The following is a 20006-nucleotide window of genomic DNA, read 5'->3' as shown; positions in this document are numbered from 1 at the left end:
GTGTAAAAAATGACCGGTGAAATCCGAAAGGTGCACTTTGGAATATGTGCCCCTTTGCCCACCTTGGCAGCAAAAAAGTGTGACACATCTGGTATCGCCGTACTCAGGAGAAGTTGGGGAATGTGTTTTGGGGTGTCATTTTACATATACCCATGCTGGGTGAGAAAAATATCTTGGTCAAATGCCAACTTTGTATAAAAAAATGGGAAAAGTTGTCTTTTGCCAAGATATTTCTCTCACCCAGCATGGGTATATGTAAAATGACACCCCAAAACACATTCCCCAACTTCTCCTGAGTACGGCGATACCAGATGTGTCACACTTTTTTGCTGCCAAGGTGGGCAAAGGGGCACATATTCCAAAGTGCACCTTTCAGATTTTGCAGGCCATTTTTTACACATTTTGATTGCAAGGTACTTCTCACACATTTGGGCCCCTAAATTGCCAGGGCAGTATAACTACGCCACAAGTGACCCCATTTTGGAAAGAAGACACCCCAAGGTATTCCGTGAGGGGCATGGAGAGTTCCTAGAATTTTTTATTTTTTGTCACAAGTTAGCGGAAAATGATGATTTTTTTTTTTTCTCTTTTTTCCTTACAAAGTCTCATATTCCACTAACTTGCGACAAAAAATAAAAAATTCTAGGAACTCGCCATGCCCCTCACGGAATACCTTGGGGTGTCTTCTTTCCAAAATGGGGTCACTTGTGGCGTAGTTATACTGCCCTGGCAATTTAGGGGCCCAAATGTGTGAGAAGTACTTTGCAATCAAAATCTGTAAAAAAATGACCGGTGAAATCCGAAAGGTGCACTTTGGAATATGTGCCCCTTTGCCCACCTTGGCATCAAAAAAGTGTCACACATCTGGTATCGCCGTACTCAGGAGAAGTTGGGGAATGTGTTTTGGGGTGTCATTTTACATATACCCATGCTGGGTGAGAGAAATATCTTGGCAAAAGACAACTTTTCCCATTTTTTTATACAAAGTTGGCATTTGACCAAGATATTTTTCTCACCCAGCATGGGTATATGTAAAATGACACCCCAAAACACATTCCCCAACTTCTCCTGAGTACGGCGATACCAGATGTGTCACACTTTTTTGCTGCCAAGGTGGGCAAAGGGGCACATATTCCAAAGTGCACCTTTCGGATTTTGCAGGGCATTTTTTACAGATTTTGATTGCAAAGTTCTTCTCACACATTTGGGCCCCTAAATTGCCAGGGCAGTATAACTACGCCACAAGTGACCCCATTTTGGAAAGAAGACACCCCAAGGTATTCCGTGAGGGGCATGGCGAGTTCCTAGAATTTTTTATTTTTTGTCGCAAGTTAGTGGAATATGAGACTTTGTAAGGAAAAAAGAAAAAAAAAAGAAAAATCATCATTTTCCGCTAACTTGTGACAAAAAATAAAACATTCTAGGAACTCGCCGTGCCCCTCACGGAATACCTTGGGGTGTCTTCTTTCCAAAATGGGGTCACTTGTGGCGTAGTTATACTGCCCTGGCAATTTAGGGGCCCAAATGTGTAAGAAGTACCTTGCAATCAAAATGTGTAAAAAATGGCCGGGGAAATCCGAAAGGTGCACTTTGGAATATGTGCCCCTTTGCCCACCTTGGCTGCAAAAAAGTGTCACACATCTGGTATCGCCGTACTCAGGAGAAGTTGGGGAATGTGTTTTGGGGTGTCATTTTACATATACCCATGCTGGGTGAGAGAAATATCTTGGCAAAAGACAACTTTTCCCATTTTTTTATACAAAGTTGGCATTTGACCAAGATATTTCTCTCACCCAGCATGGGTATATGTAAAATGACACCCCAAAACACATTCCCCAACTTCTCCTGAGTACGGCGATACCAGATGTGTGACACTTTTTTGCAGCCTAGATGCGCAAAGGGGCCCAAATTCCGTTTAGGAGGGCATTTTTAGACATTTGGATCCCAGACTTCTTCTCACACTTTCGGGCCCCTAAAAAGCCAGGGCAGTATAAATACCCCACATGTGACCCCACTTTGGAAAGAAGACACCCCAAGGTATTCAATGAGGGGCCTGGCGAGTTCCTAGAATTTTTTTTTTTTTTTGCATAAGTTAGCGGATATTGATTTTTTTTTTGTTTTTTTCTCACAAAGTCTCACTTTCCGCTAACTTAGGACAAAAATTTCAATCTTTCATGGACTCAATATGCCCCTCACGGAATACCTTGGGGTGTCTTCTTTCCGAAATGGGGTCACATGTGGGGTATTTATACTGCCCTGGCTTTTTAGGGGCCCTAAAGCGTGAGAAGAAGTCTGGAATATAAATGTCTAAAAATGTTTACGCATTTGGATTCCGTGAGGGGTATGGTGCATCCATGTGAGATTTTATTTTTTGACACAAGTTAGTGGAATATGAGACTTAGTAAGAAAAAACAAAAACAAAAACAAACAAAAATTTCCGCTAACTTGTGCCAAAAAAAATGTCTGAATGGAGCCTTACCAGGGGGGGGGGGGGGTGATCAATGACAGGGGGGTGATCAATGACAGGGGGTGATCAATGACAGGGGGTGATCAATGACAGGCGGGTGATCACCCATATAGACTCCCTGATCACCCCCCTGTCATTGATCACCCCCCCTGTAAGGCTCCATTCAGACATCCGCATGATTTTTTACGGATCCATGGATCGGATCCACAGAACGCATGCGGACGTCTGAATGGAGCCTTACAGGGGGGTTATCAATGACAGGGGGTGATCAGGGTAATCAGGGTGATCACCCCCCTGTCACTGATCACCCCCCCTGTAAGGCTCCATTCAGACATCCGCATGATTTTTTACGGATCCATGGATACATGTATCGGATCCACAAAACGCATGCGGACGTCTGAATGGAGCCTTACAGGGGGGTTATCAATGACAGGGGGTGATCAGGGTAATCACCCCCCTGTCACTGATCACCCCCCCCTGTAAGGCTCCATTCAGACATCCGCATGATTTTTTACGGATCCATGGATCGGATCCACAAAACGCATGCGGACGTCTGAATGGAGCCTTACAGGGGGGTTATCAATGACAGGGGGTGATCAGGGTAATCAGGGTGATCACCCCCCTGTCACTGATCACCCCCCCTGTAAGGCTCCATTCAGACATCCGCATGATTTTTTACGGATCCATGGATCGGATCCACAAAACGCATGCGGACGTCTGAATGGAGCCTTACAGGGGGGTTATCAATGACAGGGGGTGATCAGGGTAATCACCCCCCTGTCACTGATCACCCCCCCTGTAAGGCTCCATTCAGACATCCGCATGATTTTTTACGGATCCATGGATACATGGATCGGATCCACAAAACGCATGCGGACGTCTGAATGGAGCCTTACAGGGGGGTTATCAATGACAGGGGTGATCAGGGTAATCAGGGTGATCACCCCCCCTGTAAGGCTCCATTCAGACATCCGCATGATTTTTTACGGATCCATGGATACATGGATCGGATCCACAAAACGCATGCGGACGTCTGAATGGAGCCTTACAGGGGGGTTATCAATGACAGGGGGTGATCAGGGTAATCACCCCCCTGTCACTGATCACCCCCCCTGTAAGGCTCCATTCAGACATCCGCATGATTTTTTACGGATCCATGGATACATGGATCGGATCCACAAAACGCATGCTGACGTCTGAATGGAGCCTTACAGGGGGGTTATCAATGACAGGGGGGTGATCAGGGAGTGTATATGGGTGATCACCCGCCTGTCATTGATCACCCCCTGTAAGGCTCCATTCAGACGTCCGCATGTGTTTTGCGGATCCGATCCATGTATCCATGGATCCGTAAAAATCATGCGGACGTCTGAATGGAGCCTTACAGGGGAGTGATCAATGACAGGGGGGTGATCAATGACAGGGGGTGATCAGGGAGTGTATATGGGTGATCACCCGCCTGTCATTGATCACCCCCCTGTAAGGCTCCATTCAGACGTCCGTATGATTTTTTACGGATCCATGGATACATGGATCGGATCCACAAAACGCATGCGGATGTCTGAATGGAGCCTTACAGGGGGGTTATCAATGACAGGGGTGATCAGGGTAATCACCCCCCTGTCACTGATCACCCCCCCTGTAAGGCTCCATTCAGACATCCGCATGATTTTTTACGGATCCATGGATACATGGATCGGATCCACAAAACGCATGCTGACGTCTGAATGGAGCCTTACAGGGGGGTTATCAATGACAGGGGGGTGATCAGGGAGTGTATATTGGGTGATCACCCGCCTGTCATTGATCACCCCCCTGTAAGGCTCCATTCAGACGTCCGTATGCTTTTTGCGGATCCGATCCATGTATCCGTGGATCCGTAAAAATCATACGGACGTCTGAACGGAGCCTGACAGGGGGGTGATCAATGACAGGGCGGTGATCAATGACAGGGGGGTGATCAGGGAGTTTATATGGGGTGATCATGGGTGATCAGGGGTTTATAAGGGGTTAATAAGTGACGGGGGGGTGTAGTGTAGTGTAGTGTGGTGTTTGGTGCGACTGTACTGACCTACCTGAGTCCTCTGGTGGTCGATCCTAACAAAAGGGACCACCAGAGGACCAGGTAGGAGGTATATTAGACGCTGTTATGAAAACAGCGTCTAATATACCTGTTAGGGGTTAAAAAATTCGGATCTCCAGCCTGCCAGCGAGCAATCGCCGCTGGCAGGCTGGAGATCCACTCGCTTACCTTCCGTTCCTGTGAGCGCGCGCGCCTGTGTGCGCGCGTTCACAGGAAATCTCGGCTCACGCGAGATGACGCCAATCGGCGTTAGCGTAGCCTGGGAGCGCCGCGGAGATGACGCCTTTCGGCGTTAGCGTGGCGCCAAGTGGTTAATATTTTGGTGTTTGTGTTTTTTTTTTTTTTTTTTACACTAACTTTTAGCCCCTTTTAGGGGCTAGAACCCTTGTCCTATTTAGGCGTAGAAACAGGGACTTCACACTGTCCCTGCTGCCCTGTGCATAGTACACACAGCAGCATGGAGCTTACCAAAGCAGTCAGGGCTTCAGTAGCGTCCTGGCTGCCATTGTAACCGATCGGAGCCCTAGGCTTACACTGCTGGGGCTCCAATTGGAAGCTGCCACATCCACCAATGAGGAGGAGGGGACCCTGTGGCCACTGCCACCAATGATTAATACTGAGGGGCTTGGGTGGCGCCACCAATGTTTTTAATACTGGGGGTGGGGGTGGGGGGGCACACTGCGCCACCAATGAAGATAACTAGCCCATTAATTCATATACAGGAGGCGGGAGCTGGCTGCAGAATCATATAGCCGCACCCGACCTGTATGAGCGGTAGCTAACCCCTAAAGGTGCGGCAGGGGTTAACTGCCGCGGATGGCAGCCACTTGTCATAGAGGTCGGGTGCGGCTATATGATTCTGCAGGCAGCTCCCGCCTCCTGTTGAATTTGAATGAATGAGTGAGTTAACATCATTGCTGGCGCAGTGACCATAGCCCCTCCACTCCTCTTTCCTTTCATTGGTGGCAGCAGCACAGGAGGGGGGAGGGAGACACTGCTTCCTTCTACCCTGTGCTGCTGAGGGAACACGGATCACGCAAAATAGATGCCGATAACTTTGAAAATCCTGAATATCGGCCGATAATTGGTCGATCCCTAATAAATGCACTACAGGTGAAACTCGAAAAATTAGAATATCGTGCAAAGTTCATTTCTTTCAGTAATGCAACTTAAAAGGTGAAACTAACATATGAGATAGACTCATTACATGCAAAGCAAGATATTTCAAGCCTTTATTTGGTATAATTTGGATGATTATTGCTTATAGCTTATGAAACCCCAAAGTCACAATTTTGAGGTCCCCTTTGCTCAGGGCGTATGGACTAATTAGCTGACTAGAAGGTGACACTTTGAGCCTAGAATATTGAACCTTTTCACAAAATTCTAATTTTAAGTTGCATTAATGCAATTCCTTTTAATTTGCATTACTGAAATAAATGGACTTTTGCACAATATTCTAATTTTTCGAGTTTCACCTGTATATTAACTTATCAAATCTAAGAAAGTTCCTCAAATCTAAGATAAAGAGAACCTTAAGAAAAAAAAAAACTAAGCAATTTTTTCATTAAAACAAACACATGCCTCGCTAATATAACCAGAACATAAAAAAAAACAACAACAAAAAAAAAAAACAACAACAAAAAATAATAACTCACCATTGTGATGTGCCGTTACTTTTCATTTCTTCAAGAGTTTTATGCAGCTCAGCATTTTCTTTCCTTAGCGTTTGGGCAACAATTTCATGATCTGAAATTAAATGAAAACTTATCAGGAATTACTTAGTTTGTTACAGTAGCCTGTTCTAGCATAAATGCCAGCTGTCGGCCAGACAAAAACCGCTGCATACAGGGGTATTTGTTCGGCTGAAAACTGGCATTGATGCCAGAAAGAGTCCGGATCACCAAGGGATACCATTGTAGTCAATAGGTACACGGCAGTTGCCGGCACTGTCAGTTGTGCTGGATACAGTGAACCCCAAAGTATATTAGATTTACTTGTATGTGTTATGACATCTAAGAATATGTTCACATCAGCATTTGAGACCCGGCAGGCTGTGCCGGCAGTGGAACAACCTGCCGGGTATTAAATGCTGATGTGAACATATTCTTAGATGTTTGGGGGTCATTTATTATCCAGAAATACGCCTATACTAAGTGTATTTCTGGTGCATATTGTGGCGCAAAAGGTTATTTACGCCGCAATCTGCTAATTTTTCCCTGCTCGCTTCAGGCCTAAAAAAGTGGTCATCATTTTCTACGCTTGTTTTAGGCATAGAAATAGGTCTAAATGTAAGACAGCTCGGGAGCGGTCTTACCTTTAGATTGCCGCTGGATGCGCCGAAGTTATGTAGAGACCTGAGTCTGTTCATAACTTCAGCGGATTCACCGCCAGATATAGGGTATTGTTTCTCAACCAGTATTCTGTGTAACCTATTCAGGGGATCCACATAAAACAGTGCTAGCACATACAGATACTTTTACATTGGTAACCCATTTCAGAATGCTCATAGATTCTTGGAATTGGGGCAACAGGCCTTTTTGATGTAAAAGTGGGAGTAAGGGGTCATTGGGAAGCAGTTTTGGAAGTTTCTTAATGTTCATATGTTTGAGAATCAACAATCTAAGGTTACTTTCACACCTGCGTTTAGGTGCGGATCCGTCTGCATTGGGGCTGAACTGATCAGTTTAGGGCGGCTTGTGAGAGCCTTAAAACGGATCTCACAGGCTGACCCAAAAACGCCAGGGTGAAAGTAGCCTAAGTAATACCATGAAATAAAACAGCCTGATCTCCCATCAGATAAATTCTAGTTCCACAGATACAAAGAAGGTTTATGTTGCTGATATAATTAGATATTTTTAGAGGATTGAATACACAAGATGCAAATGCTCAGCAGTGAGATGTAGGTAACATGGGTGAACAGTATGCTGCACTCTCTGCATGTGTTTGTACTCACTTTTAAACTGCTCTGCTTTCAGTTTCTGGTCCTTCACTGCTTGCTGAAGATGCCGACATGCTTTATCCAGTTTGCCTCGGAGTTCCTGACAGTCCTTCTTGTATCTCTGAAGCTGCTGCAAGCAGTTTTCACAGCAACAACGTTCAGCATTATTGCCTTTCGTTGTCAACCAGTCTTCTACAGGATGAAAATCCAAAGCAACAATTTTTAGTATTTATTAACTTTCACAAAGACTTCTTCACGAAAACTAACAAGACAATATGCTTATGTTTTATTTATAAGTAATACAAGACATTAAGCATCTCCTCAAAGGGGAAAGTATCTTGAATATCTGCCATAGTCAGAGGCATTTCCTGCTGTAACATTCAAGAACACAGACTTTTGGCCAGGATGGGATAAACAATACAACGAAATAAAACTCAAGGCTTTAACATGAAGCCCTTGTGAAGACAGACATTCTTAATACCATAGACAGCGTAATTAAAAGAGTATTTGGAACAATAAATCATTTCAGAAAAAAACTAATTATGCGTTAAGGTATATAATGCACAGTCTACTTCTGGCTACGTCCACCGTTTTGTTTCCGGCACTGGTGTGGGGGTGCTTGGTGTCGGACCTCCACCAATCGGACACTGATGACCTAACCTGAAGATAGGTCATCAACAGAGTAAGAGACTAAAAAAACCCTTTAATAATGGGGTTGCCTCCATCATTGCTGAGAACAAATGGTCCTTTATCCTATTCACGTGTGGGTAGAAGAAGGAGTATGGAAGGTCCATCTTCATGGAGTTAAATAGAAATGTCAGAAATGGCCACATTCACTTCTAAGGAGACAGCCAGCCCATGCTTATCCTGCCACCCAGCCAAGAACAGGGGCCAAGGAAAACAGGCCTGGGCAACAGAAGACATGAGTCCCGTACAAAGGATGCAAGAATCGAGGCTCAGAAAAACTGGAACAAAAAATTACTGTGAAATGTAAGACCAGAGAATCCCTGGCCACATGAAGCCTCAGGAAAAAAGGAACCAGACGCAGGCCCAGGTGATACAAGTGGAGACACACTCGTCTGAGAGATATTGGAGTAGAAGAGAGAGGACTCCAAACAGCCTAAGGAGGAACAGTTCTTAAAATCGAGGGAAAGCTCCATCCCAGAAGTGGCCAAAACGAATGTAAATTGCAAACAGGAGCAACAACTCTGAGGTACCATGACCTGAACCTAGGAAACAAGTCTATGGGGACCCAGGATGGAAAAGAACCAAACCGGGCCTAAAGAAGCAGCCGTCATACAGAGCATGTGCGGTTAGAGATGCCATGAGTAGCTTTCCCAGAGGGAATCGGCCAGTGAAGGCCAGGGTAGCTAGATGGCCTAAAAATCATTGGGGCAGGGACTCCCAGCAGGATTACCCAGTCAGAGGCTCAAGTATGGTCCACAGAACTGGAACACATGAGGACAACATGTCCAATAGGGCACAGCACTTAGAGATACTATAAATACTCCGCCTGAGAATAGGAGCAATTTGGCTGCATGATGCACACTATAATGGGAGTGGAGACTTGGCTACAGCATCTGGAACTGGTATGGGTACTCCGCTTGATAAAGGAGTTATATGACTGCGTTATGCACACTAGAAGCAGACAGGTGTAATGGCTACAGCATTTGGAGATGATACAGGTAGTCTACCTAATAAGGGAGTAATACGGTTGTGTAGTGTAGGCCAAGGCCAGACCGGTGTAATGGCTACAGCATCTGGAGATGGTACAGGTACTCCACCTCTGCATAGTGCACATTAGAACCAGACAGGTGCAATGGCTACAGCATCTGAAGATGGCATCTGTACTTCGCCTGATAAGGGAGAAATACGGCTGCATAGTGCACACTAGAACCAGACAGGTGTAATGGCTACAGCCTCTGGAGATGGTACAAGTACTCCACCCAATAATGGAGTAATAAGACTACATGGTGCACACTAGTACCAGACAAGTGAAATGGCTTTAGCGTCTGAAGATGGTACGGATACTCCACCCAATAATGGAGTAATCTAGTGCATGAAGCACATTAGAAATAGACAGGTGAAATGGATATAGCATCTAAAGATGGTACAGGTACTCTGCTTGATAAGGGAGTAATATGGTTGCATGGTGCCTACAGAGTCTGCAGAAGCAATATGGTGGCCTGGAACACTCTCCGACTAGGAGGGTGTATTAATTATAGACCCTGGAAATAGTGAAATTACTCCAGCTGAAAAGGAGATACATTGGAACCAGGAAAGTCTGCCAGATACAGCATTTGGCAGTGGTATGAGTACCCCCCTGTGAAGGGGAAGGAGTACGTACCTGGGACACCACATAGGTGGGCCGGCGTGCTAAACACTGACGGGTAAAGCACCAACTACTGGACAGATGGCAAGCTGACTTACTTGGGTGAATAGATACCTATGCAACCAGGGGAGTTCCATCTGAAAATCCACTAAAGGGGGTACCAACCCTGGAGAGGAGAGGTTCCTCGGTGGACATTTGTCTTTGAACAGAGCATCAGGCGGTCTTCCACCATATAGAAACTCTCTGGGTGGTCAGAGTCAGACTTGGTGCAGAGGAGTCCCCCGATGAGGCAGGAGAAACCTGAGGTGTTTCCCTCAGTGCTAGCCCTGTCCTGGGAGGAAACCAGGATGTAGGGGGTGAGCGGGACCTATGAGGGAAGACCCTCCACCTGGGCGGAGCAAACCTTTTTTAATATCTAGTGTCACCTCCTAGTGGTAGCTGGGCGTATAACCCATGGTGCTGTGTTCTCAAAGACATTAACGAGAAAATTGGGTAGGGTTGTCACGGCAGACTGGATGAAGCCCTTTCTAACAACTTAGATCCCAGCAGCTAAGTGATTAAACGGTCAGGACTAGAGTGACCTTCCATCTCGGCTGTTTTAGGAGGGTGTAAGCTATAGAACACAGACCATGAGGTCAATTACAAATAAAGTATGGTATTGGTCATTAAAGAGGTTGTCCCACAAAAATGTTTCTACAGTTTTCAAACCAACACCTGGAGCTTAATACTTATGTAATTGCATATAATTAAAAATTTAGCATAGCCAGTGAGTAATCCAATTAAATGTATCTGTATAGCGCAACCTGCTGTTTTCTTCTAATTTCTTTGTCCTGCTCACTGAGAAGGCCGCACATGCTTAGCTTCATCCTTTAACTGCTTCCTGAGTTGTGATAGGGAGATCTGAGACACCCCCCCTTAGCGGCAGCAGAGAAAACACTCCCCTTGAGCCTTCAGCTTTATATAAATCTAGCAGATTTGGAGATCTCTGGATCCATGTGAGGTACAGGGGTGGTTCTGGCTTTGTTAGAAAGAGGTTCTCATGTACTATATGATGTCCCTCATCCCACCACACCTGTGAAGCGAAGTATATTTACCTGCTCCCCACTGCTTGGACTTGGCTCTGTAGGTCCTGACCAGTCAAAGCATTTCTGGTCCCCACATATCACCAACCTGTGCAGTGACACGCCCCCAAGCAGTACATCACTGCTGGGTCATGTCGCCACTAAGCCTAGTCATTGGCTGCAGTGGTGCACATGACTCTGTCCATGCAAGGAGTTTACAGACTGAGACCACAGGTCCCATGAAAACAAGTCAGGACCCATAGTGCCATAACTGAGTGTCCAATGGCAGGCAAGTATACTTCTTTTCACCGGTCTGGAATATAAAAAAATAAAATACCCTTTAAAGGGAACCTGTCACCTGGATTTTGGGTATAGAGCTGAGGACATGGGTTGCTAGATGGCCACTAGCACATCCGCAAAACCCAGTCCCCATATCTGTGTGATTTTATTGTGTAAAAAAAAACGATTTTATGCATATGCAAATTAACCTAAGATGAGTCAGAGCTTGAAAATATGACTCTTCTCTGGTCACACAAGTAAGATATGACTCTTATGTTAATTTGCATATGTATCAAATCGTTTTTTTTACACAATGAAAGCACAGAGCTATGGGGACTGGATATTGCGGATGTGCTAGTGGCCATCTAGCAACCCATGTCCTCAGCTCTATACCCAAAATCCCGGTGACAGGTTCCCTTTAAGTGCATAATTAGCCTTTAATGGAGTTAGACAGAAACCCTACAACCAAAAACAGATTAGTATTAACGCTGTATTTTTTTACTTTGTATTTCAAATTATATTGTGGTATAAGTGGTTTATCCAAATTTAGCAGTTCTATATGTCAGATACTTTAGGGGGCTGTGGGAGGAGAGGAGTGTGATGGCACTTTTCTATAATAAAATACATTACAAAGTTTCTAATCTACACTCGTAACAAAAAGTTATTCTTTAAAAACTTAATAAAAACATAGATGACAATTCATGTACAATTGTTACAAGCTTCAAAAAGTAAAAAACAAAAAAAACACAAACATACCATTTGTCAGTTTTTCTGAAAGGTTCTTTTTATGGCTTTTGGGAGTACCTTCTGTATTCCTAATATAAGAACGGTCCTGTGCACTTATGGAGACCTTGGGTTCACGATTGGCAAAATTCTCATCAGGTTTCTGAAACTCAACAAAAAGTTGTCTAGTAATTAAAGTGACCATGTATGGAACGGCTAAGTAAAAAATAACTCACTATGTATTTTCACTTAAAAACATACAAATAAGTACCTGCTTCCACTTGGATTTTGCATTTGAAATGGCCTTGTAAACAATCCCCTTTACAGACTTCTGTACACCGTATCGAAGCTTATTTAAAAACTGGGCATCTAAATTGCTCGATGTAGATGACAGACCATCTAGAACACGTTTTTCCACCAGTTCGTCATGAATGTCAGACATAATTCGCTCTATTTCAGATAAAATCTCCTTATCGTGATCTTGGATTCTCAGAGATTCTTCACAAAGCCGTTGCTTGAGTTGCCTGTTAAACATTTCTGTTACTTCCTCTTCCTTCTGAGAAACCAGTTCATTTTTTTGCTTTGCAAAATCAGCTTTTACTGCGGAAAGAACTTCGCTGATCTTATTCTTATGCTCATTTAAAAATGTGCGATAATCATTTTCATTTTGTGCCTGAATCTGTTGAATTTCGTCTTGTCTGTCTTTACTCCACAGAGCACGTGCCTCCCCAAGTTCTACTTTCATCTGGGCCTCGAATTCTTCATTCTTCCGCTCCAGTTCCCTTTTCAATGAGGCAACTTGCTCCTCCAATTCTTTCACATTTTTGCTGTAGGCCCCTTTTCCTGCTGATAACTTCCAGTTTTCTTCAGCCGCAGCATCAGATATCTAGAAAATAAATACACATATAAGCTATTAGATAGCGATGGCTTTCACCAAAAGGACTATTACACCTAAAAACAGAAATATTGAAAATAGCAGAACATTTTATTTTGTCCTATTGGGAAGAACCTTTACAAAATACTATTGTAAATGTGGTTGTCTTTACTTGCCTGCTTCTTAATATTAAGATCATGAAGTCTCTCCCACTTTTCTCTCTCGAGCCTCAAGTTTGCTTTGTATTCTGATAAACTAGTAAGTTCTTCTAACCACCTTTTGTGAGCTTTTGTTAGAGCAAATTCCACCTGTCAAAAAAAATAAAAAGTCTATACCAAGCCAAGAAAAAAATAAAATAAAACATACATATAAAAACATTCTGATGCTGCCCGGGTGTCTGCTGGTCTTTCCTTCCTGGTTCTGTCTCAACACACAGGAAATATCCGCTCAGCCAATTGCTAGCTGGGTCGAGTCACTATGTGGAGACAGGACCAGGAAGTAGAGACCAGAGGGAACCGAGCAGTGTCGAAATAAGGTTGATTGGTTGGCAGAGTATCAGTTCATTTATTGTCGCAGACAAGCGATCCTATTTTCATGGGCAGGGAGCACTTTTTTTCAAGTCTGGCCAGTTTAAGCCAATAGCAGTTGGTGAGCTAGAATAGTATTTTTTATGGATGAAAGAATTCTTAGTCCAACATGATCAAATGAAAGTTTAATGTAGAATCTTAGGCCACATTCACAGCAGGGGCGGACAGGCCATAGACACTTCAGGGAAATTTGCCGGTGGGCCGATGACCAGGTACATACTGTAATGAGCCCTCAACAGTAATTAATGTTGTGAGAATCAGGTACTCATGTACCTAGCCAGTGACCGCACATGTCCTCCAGAATTCAACTGCTGCGCATCTTACCTCATAGACAACTGGAGAAGGAGGACAGAAGATGGTAGCTATTGATGACCACCAAGGAGGGCCAGTATATTGTGCTACATTGGTATTTGGTTCTGCTGGGATGGTATTTTGTACTATGGTATTGTTGACCCTCACCTACTTCTGTTGCCCACCTCTGTTAATTTGGAAATGCCTATAAAATGGGGCCACTTTTAGTTTTTATTCCAGGGCCAAGTTCCCAGTCCACCCCCGATTCACAGTGTGCTTTGCAGTGTCCACTTTCCGTATGCATCAGGAAATATGTTAAATATTTGCATAGGCCTCTATTTACTTGGCAAAGGCCAAGAGTGTCCATGGGCCTCTGTCAGGCTGGTATACGTTGTATTATTATTTATTTATTTTTTCTGTATGGAATAGTTCGTCAGCTGTGTTATTCCATGCAGAGGTATTTTATGAGAAATATATACTGCGTGCATACCAATTTTTTTTTCTCCCCATAAGAGTTTTTGGGTAACATTACACTACTGTATGGCTATACAGTGGCATATGCTGAGGCAAATTTCGGGACATCCTTTTACACCTGTGAACTGACTGAACTATTATCACCCAGTGGACAGGCGATAAATGTTAATGGCTGGAATATTCCTTTACTATTTTAGGTTCTTAGTCTGTTTATGGGCCAGTCAAACCAAGACCAGTTGTGTTCTCAAAAGAATAGTTTAATCTTATTCTTCCACATCTGCAGGGGAAACTAACTAAATGTGGACAGTAAAGAAGATAAAGATATATAACAATCATTTGTTATGGCATAGGATGTATATTTTGCTCAGTAGGAAGAACCTAAATCTATGTAGATGATGGATACAACTATGTTTCTATGGTGAACTTTTCTGGATTATCTGTTGAAGCCAGTTATTCTACTTCGAATCACAGTCTGGTTGTCATGAAGACATCACACAAAGAATACCTGCTTTGAAATATCCTCCCGATGCCGTGTTTCCAGATCTAGTTGGGCTTCCCGGATAGCCCTCTCTTTCTCTTGCACAGCATTATGAAGTTGAAGTTTTAATTCATCTAGCCGCTCAGCTTCTAATGTAGATTGTGTGGTCGAAGTCTCCTCTGTCTGTATTGCATGGTCTTCTAAGTTCTGCAGCGACTTTTCTCTGACCTCTTGAACTTCTCTATCTAGTTTCTGTCTCCACTGGTTCTCCAGCTCTTGAATTCTTAATTTACTTTCCTAATAAAAAAAGAAAACAAGGAATCCACTACATGATTGTAAAACTGCCAGCAATTATGTACAACAACACGAATAACCAAATCAACATTTCAGTCGAGACCTGGTAAGCATTGGAATAGAAGCGTTCTCCAGGACAACTGCTTTAATCTACACTTAAAGAGGACCTTTCACTCGTATACAAACTAAAAACTAACTAACTATCTGTGGGCAGAGCGACGCCCAGGGGTCCCCCTGCACTTACTAGTATGCCTGGGCGCCGCTCCGTTCGCCCGGTATATGCTCCGGTGTCTAAGCTCCGTCTGTTGTATTGGACTGATTTTTTGTAGGAGGCGTGTCCCTTGCTGCAGCACTGGCCAATCGCAGCGCACAGCTCATAGCCAGTCTATGAGCTGTGCGCTGCGATTGGCCTGTGCTGCAGCAAGGGACACGCCTCCTACAAAAAAAATCAGTCCAATACAACAGACGGAGCTGAGACACCGGAGCATATACCGGGCGAACGGAGCGGCGCCCAGGCATACTAGTAAGTGCAGGGGGACCCCTGGGCGCCGCTCTGCCCACAGATAGTTAGTTTTTAGTTTGTATACGAGTGAAAGGTCCTCTTTAAAAGTTGTGTCTGTTCTGGTGGGTTGTCCCACCAAAATATTCAGCAATTTTAAAACCATCACCTGGATCTGAATACTTTTATAATTGCATGCATTTAGAAATGTAGTATAGCCACTGAGTTAGTCAATAAAATGTATCTGTTTGATTATGATGGTGAGTACAATAAAGGAATTCAAGAGGGGCCTGGATGTATTTCTGGAGCGTAATAATATTACAGGATATAGCTACTAGAGAGGGATTGTTGATCCAGGAAGTTATTCTGATTGCCCGATTGGAGTCGGGAAGGAAAATTGGCTTCTACCTCAGTTTTTTTTTGCCTTCCTCTGGATCAACTTGCAGGATAACAGGCCGAACTGGATGGACAAATGTATTTTTTCGGCCTTATGTACTATGTTACTATGTATAGGGCCACCTGCTGTTTGTTCTTTTGCTTATTTGTCTGTCCACCTCGTTGAGGTGGACGCACATGATCGGTTCCATCCGGATCCAACTGTCTCCTGAGTTGTGATGGGGAGACAGCTGCAGCAGACAAGACCCACACTCCCTGAGCAGCAAAAAGGCCACGTCCCCTGAACTCCCAGCTTGAAATAAATCTAGCAGAGCAATTGGAACAACGAATGGGGGGGGGGGGGGGATCTCTGGATCCATGCGAGGTACAAGGCTCGTTCTAGCTTTGTTAGAAAGATATTGCCATGTATTACATGATGTCTGATTATATCATTTTTTACAATAATCATGTAATAATCCTTTTAAGCATCAATTCAAGTAACGCGGTGCATTAGTTAAAGGGGTTGCCCAAGTTATTTTCTTGTTCTTTATATGTTTCTAACTAATCAAATGTAACAGCTTTACCATGCACTTACTGCATCTGTAGTTGCTACTTTCTCAGATTTCACTGAGGGTCACATGACCTGTGATGTCAGCTTCTCTCCCTGCTCTGATGTTTCATGCACAAGAATGAGAGAGCAGATCTGTGTCTGTACACCAGAGGTCACTGTGCTGGCCACGCCCCCCTGCACTACTGTCTGCTCTCTCCCTGGATTCTTAACCCCTTCAGCAGCCCAGACTCAGGGCTGAAAGCTTTACCGAGTAGCTGCAGGCAATGAGGAGACAAATGCTGGGCACAGAAGCTGACAAAGGAGTTCTGCAGAGCATTGCACAAGAACGGGTAGGGAGAAGATCAGTGTCATTGTACAGCTGGAACTTGTAGAACCTACACATACAACATGCTGCTGAGTCTCCCAGCAGGCAGATATGTCACTCAGGACAGCACTTGTATTCAGTCCAGTTGCAGAGCAGGGGGAGGGGCAGAGATTGTAGTTATTGCAGGTAAACAAAGAGCCAGAAGAGAACCAGGGAAATGAGGAAATATTTGTATTTTATTTTTTACCTAAAACTTGCTTGGCTCAGTTATATATTGCTGCCCATCAGATTTACAGTGCTATATATTTTTTTTTTTCAGAACTCGGACAACCCCTTTATGCTCTGTTAACATCTATTTGTAATAGAAGCTACAACACTCTGCTGTATCCGTTACACGACAAACACCAATGTTCTCCATTAACTTACAATAAAGTCCATCTAATTGCAACAAGGCACCCATCACTTTGACAGGAAAAATACTAATGCCTGTGTGATCATGGCCTTACTCAACTTTCAAACAAGTTGATATATAACATAAAAACATTGTTAAAAATACAATGAAAGAAAGAATTGTGAAAAAGCGACTGGCAGTCACTATGTGGGTCACAACATCGGCAATTTATTGACATGAAATGGTAAAAATTACAGCAATACAATTCTATCAATATAATTAAAACTCTCTATATCCAAGAGTAAATTCATAAAAGATATAAAACTTATAAAACAATAGGGCCAACACGGCTGGTCTGTTAATCCAATATAAACAATCTGGCATGTCCTGATGGCCAAATACAGTTTCAATGTCCGCTCAAGTTGTTTGCGGATCCAAAGCACTGTCCCTTTAAATCAAGGCAATGTTATCCGGATACTGTTTTTTCAATCCTAGAGTTCAAATCTCAATGTCCGCAAAGTTCATGGACTATGGTGTCAGATTTTTCTTTCACCGTTGTTAACTAGTGTTTGTGGTCAAATGCTGTGGATAGATCTCTCTTACCGGTATTCCCGAGTGTCCGGGGCTCTCGTTCCGCAGCTTTCCACACCACGCTGTTGCACTTACTTCCGGCGTCCTCGCTCTCTGTTGTGAGTCACGTGTTGTTCCAGAGATATCGCGGGACTTTGTAGCTCTATTCCGGTGTTTCAATGTAATTGTGCTTGCAGCGGGAGGAGATAAAAATGGAGCGCTCCAAATTTGAAAAATGAATTAGAGGTCTAAGTAATATCCGGATCCACTGAGGAAGGGGAGTGAAGTCCCCGAAACGCGTCTGGCGTAAAATCCCTGTCCTGACTATTAATCCGGATATGACTTAGACCTCTAATTCATTTTTCAAATTTGGAGCGCTCCATTTTTATCTCCTCCTGCTGCAAGCACAATTACATTGAAACACCGGAATAGAGCTACAAAGTCCCGCGATATCTCTGGAACAACACGTGACTCACAACAGAGAGCGAGGACGCCGGAAGTAAGTGCAACAGCGTGGTGTGGAAAGCTGCGGAACGAGAGCCCCGGACACTCGGGAATACCGGTAAGAGATATCTCTCCACAGCATTTGACCACAAACACTAGTTAACAACGGTGAAAGAAAAATCTGACACCATAGTCCATGAACTTTGCGGACATTGAGATTTGAACTCTAGGATTGAAAAAAACAGTATCCGGATAACATTGCCTTGATTTAAAGGGACAGTGCCTTGGATCCGCAAACAACTTGAGCGGACATTGAAACTGTATTTGGCCATCAGGACATGCCAGATTGTTTATATTGGATTAACAGACCAGCCGTGTTGGCCCTATTGTTTTATAAGTTTTATATCTTTTATGAATTTACTCTTGGATATAGAGAGTTTTAATTATATTGATAGAATTGTATTGCTGTAATTTTTACCATTTCATGTCAATAAATTGCCGATGTTGTGACCCACATAGTGACTGCCAGTCGCTTTTTCACATTTTTTCCACTCTACTCTGACTGATTGGGTGATCAGTCTTTGACTAGAGCACCTCTACCACACTGAGAAAAGTGGTGAGCTATCCACATTAACCCACATTAATAAGAATTAGTGGCATTATCAAAGAAACAGCAACGGGGTCACTGCAAAACGGATACAGCGCAGTAGGCCTAGTGCAGGGTGAGCGCTCTATACAGAGCTCCTTCGTTCCAGAAGTTTAAGGCTATGTACACCTTTGGAGTCAATTTTTTTTAATGATTGCATTTAACTTTTTGGCAAAAAATAAATAAAAAAATAAATAAAAATATCATATTTTCAGTTGGCTTATATTAAAAAAAATATTGAGCTGTTTAGTCACAAAGGGATAACTTTTTCTAATTGTGCGATTGGTACTTTCACGTTGTGCCGGTCATCTAATTACCCTTATTTCTAAATTACTGAGGTCAAACACTTATTTAAGCCTCATTCTTATTAGTAAGATAAGGATTGAGCTTTAATGAGTGTTTATGATGTGATAGAGCAGAGATAAGAAGTCTGTCTGCTCCTTAGACTACTTTCACACTCTCGTTTTGGGCAGATCAGTCATGAAGATACAAAAACAAATCCGTTACAATAATACAACCGCATGCACAGGGCTGTGGAGTCGCTAGATAAATGTTCCGAATCAGACTCCTCAGTTTTTGGTACTTCCGACTCCTCTGTATTTAATATGCGAATGTATTTTATACATTCCTTGAAGGAAAGAAAGGCAACAAACATGTCATTACCACAGAACTACTGGCTAGGAAGCTGCTGCCTTCTCCTTTGTGTGCTGATCTTCTGCTGAAGATAGGGCAGTGGCAGGATCCAGGAAGGGGCATTTATTGTAAAACATGATTTCCCTAGAATCCCATAGTCATGTTTAAAGTTTAAGCTAACAATCGAGTTTACAAGTTTTTATAGCCTTAGCTGAATGACAGCAGTTTTTCAAATGGTTTACAGCTTCAGTTATTGACTCCCCATTCCCTTCACTTATACAAGTGTCTCTAGTCCTGCAAAAAACACATTTACTTAATCAGTTATCAGTGAGAGGCTAGGCTAACCATGGGCGTTGCGTTCCCTGTAACAGCGGAACACAACACAATGGAAAGTATAAGTATTGCAGCTCCTTAACTGTGCGTTGCGTGCCATATAGTGAAGCATGTGAAAAGCATGCTTCTTCATGGTCACTTAAGGTGTTTGCGGTAACGTGACGCACTGCATGCATTGGCCTTTATTCTTACAGTAGAGAAGTACCATATTTTTCGCAAAAGTGGGGGGAAAATAGCAGTGCGTCTTATGGGGCGAATGCTGCGACCGTCCGGTGAATAGGCCGAGAGGGAGGAGGGGCTGGGGGCCGGCATCTGTTTCTGTAATGGCAGCGGGGCCCGATGCAGTCACTGTATTGTAC

General features: G+C 43.6%; 1 protein-coding gene across 4 annotated transcripts in view; it reads right to left on the bottom strand.

Annotated features, from left to right (window-relative positions):
• CEP152 (centrosomal protein 152) overlaps window positions 1-20006 on the bottom strand; it is a 64184-nt gene that overhangs the window by 14664 nt on the left and 29514 nt on the right. For all 4 annotated transcript variants that reach the window (XM_044279624.1, XM_044279628.1, XM_044279626.1 and 1 more), the window contains exons 19-24: window positions 14615-14884; window positions 12934-13065; window positions 12155-12769; window positions 11917-12046; window positions 7504-7680; window positions 6206-6296 (exon numbers count right to left, since the gene is read on the bottom strand). In XM_044279624.1, the coding sequence (XP_044135559.1) occupies window positions 6206-6296; window positions 7504-7680; window positions 11917-12046; window positions 12155-12769; window positions 12934-13065; window positions 14615-14884 (1415 nt within the window). The remainder of the gene's footprint in view (window positions 1-6205; window positions 6297-7503; window positions 7681-11916; window positions 12047-12154; window positions 12770-12933; window positions 13066-14614; window positions 14885-20006) is intronic.

The sequence above is a fragment of the Bufo gargarizans genome, chromosome 2 (genome assembly GCF_014858855.1).
Source record: "Bufo gargarizans isolate SCDJY-AF-19 chromosome 2, ASM1485885v1, whole genome shotgun sequence".
In the NCBI taxonomy this organism is placed as follows: domain Eukaryota; kingdom Metazoa; phylum Chordata; class Amphibia; order Anura; family Bufonidae; genus Bufo; species Bufo gargarizans.
The sequence above is the reverse complement of the archived record's forward strand: the minus strand, read 5'-3'. Positions and strand labels throughout refer to the sequence as shown.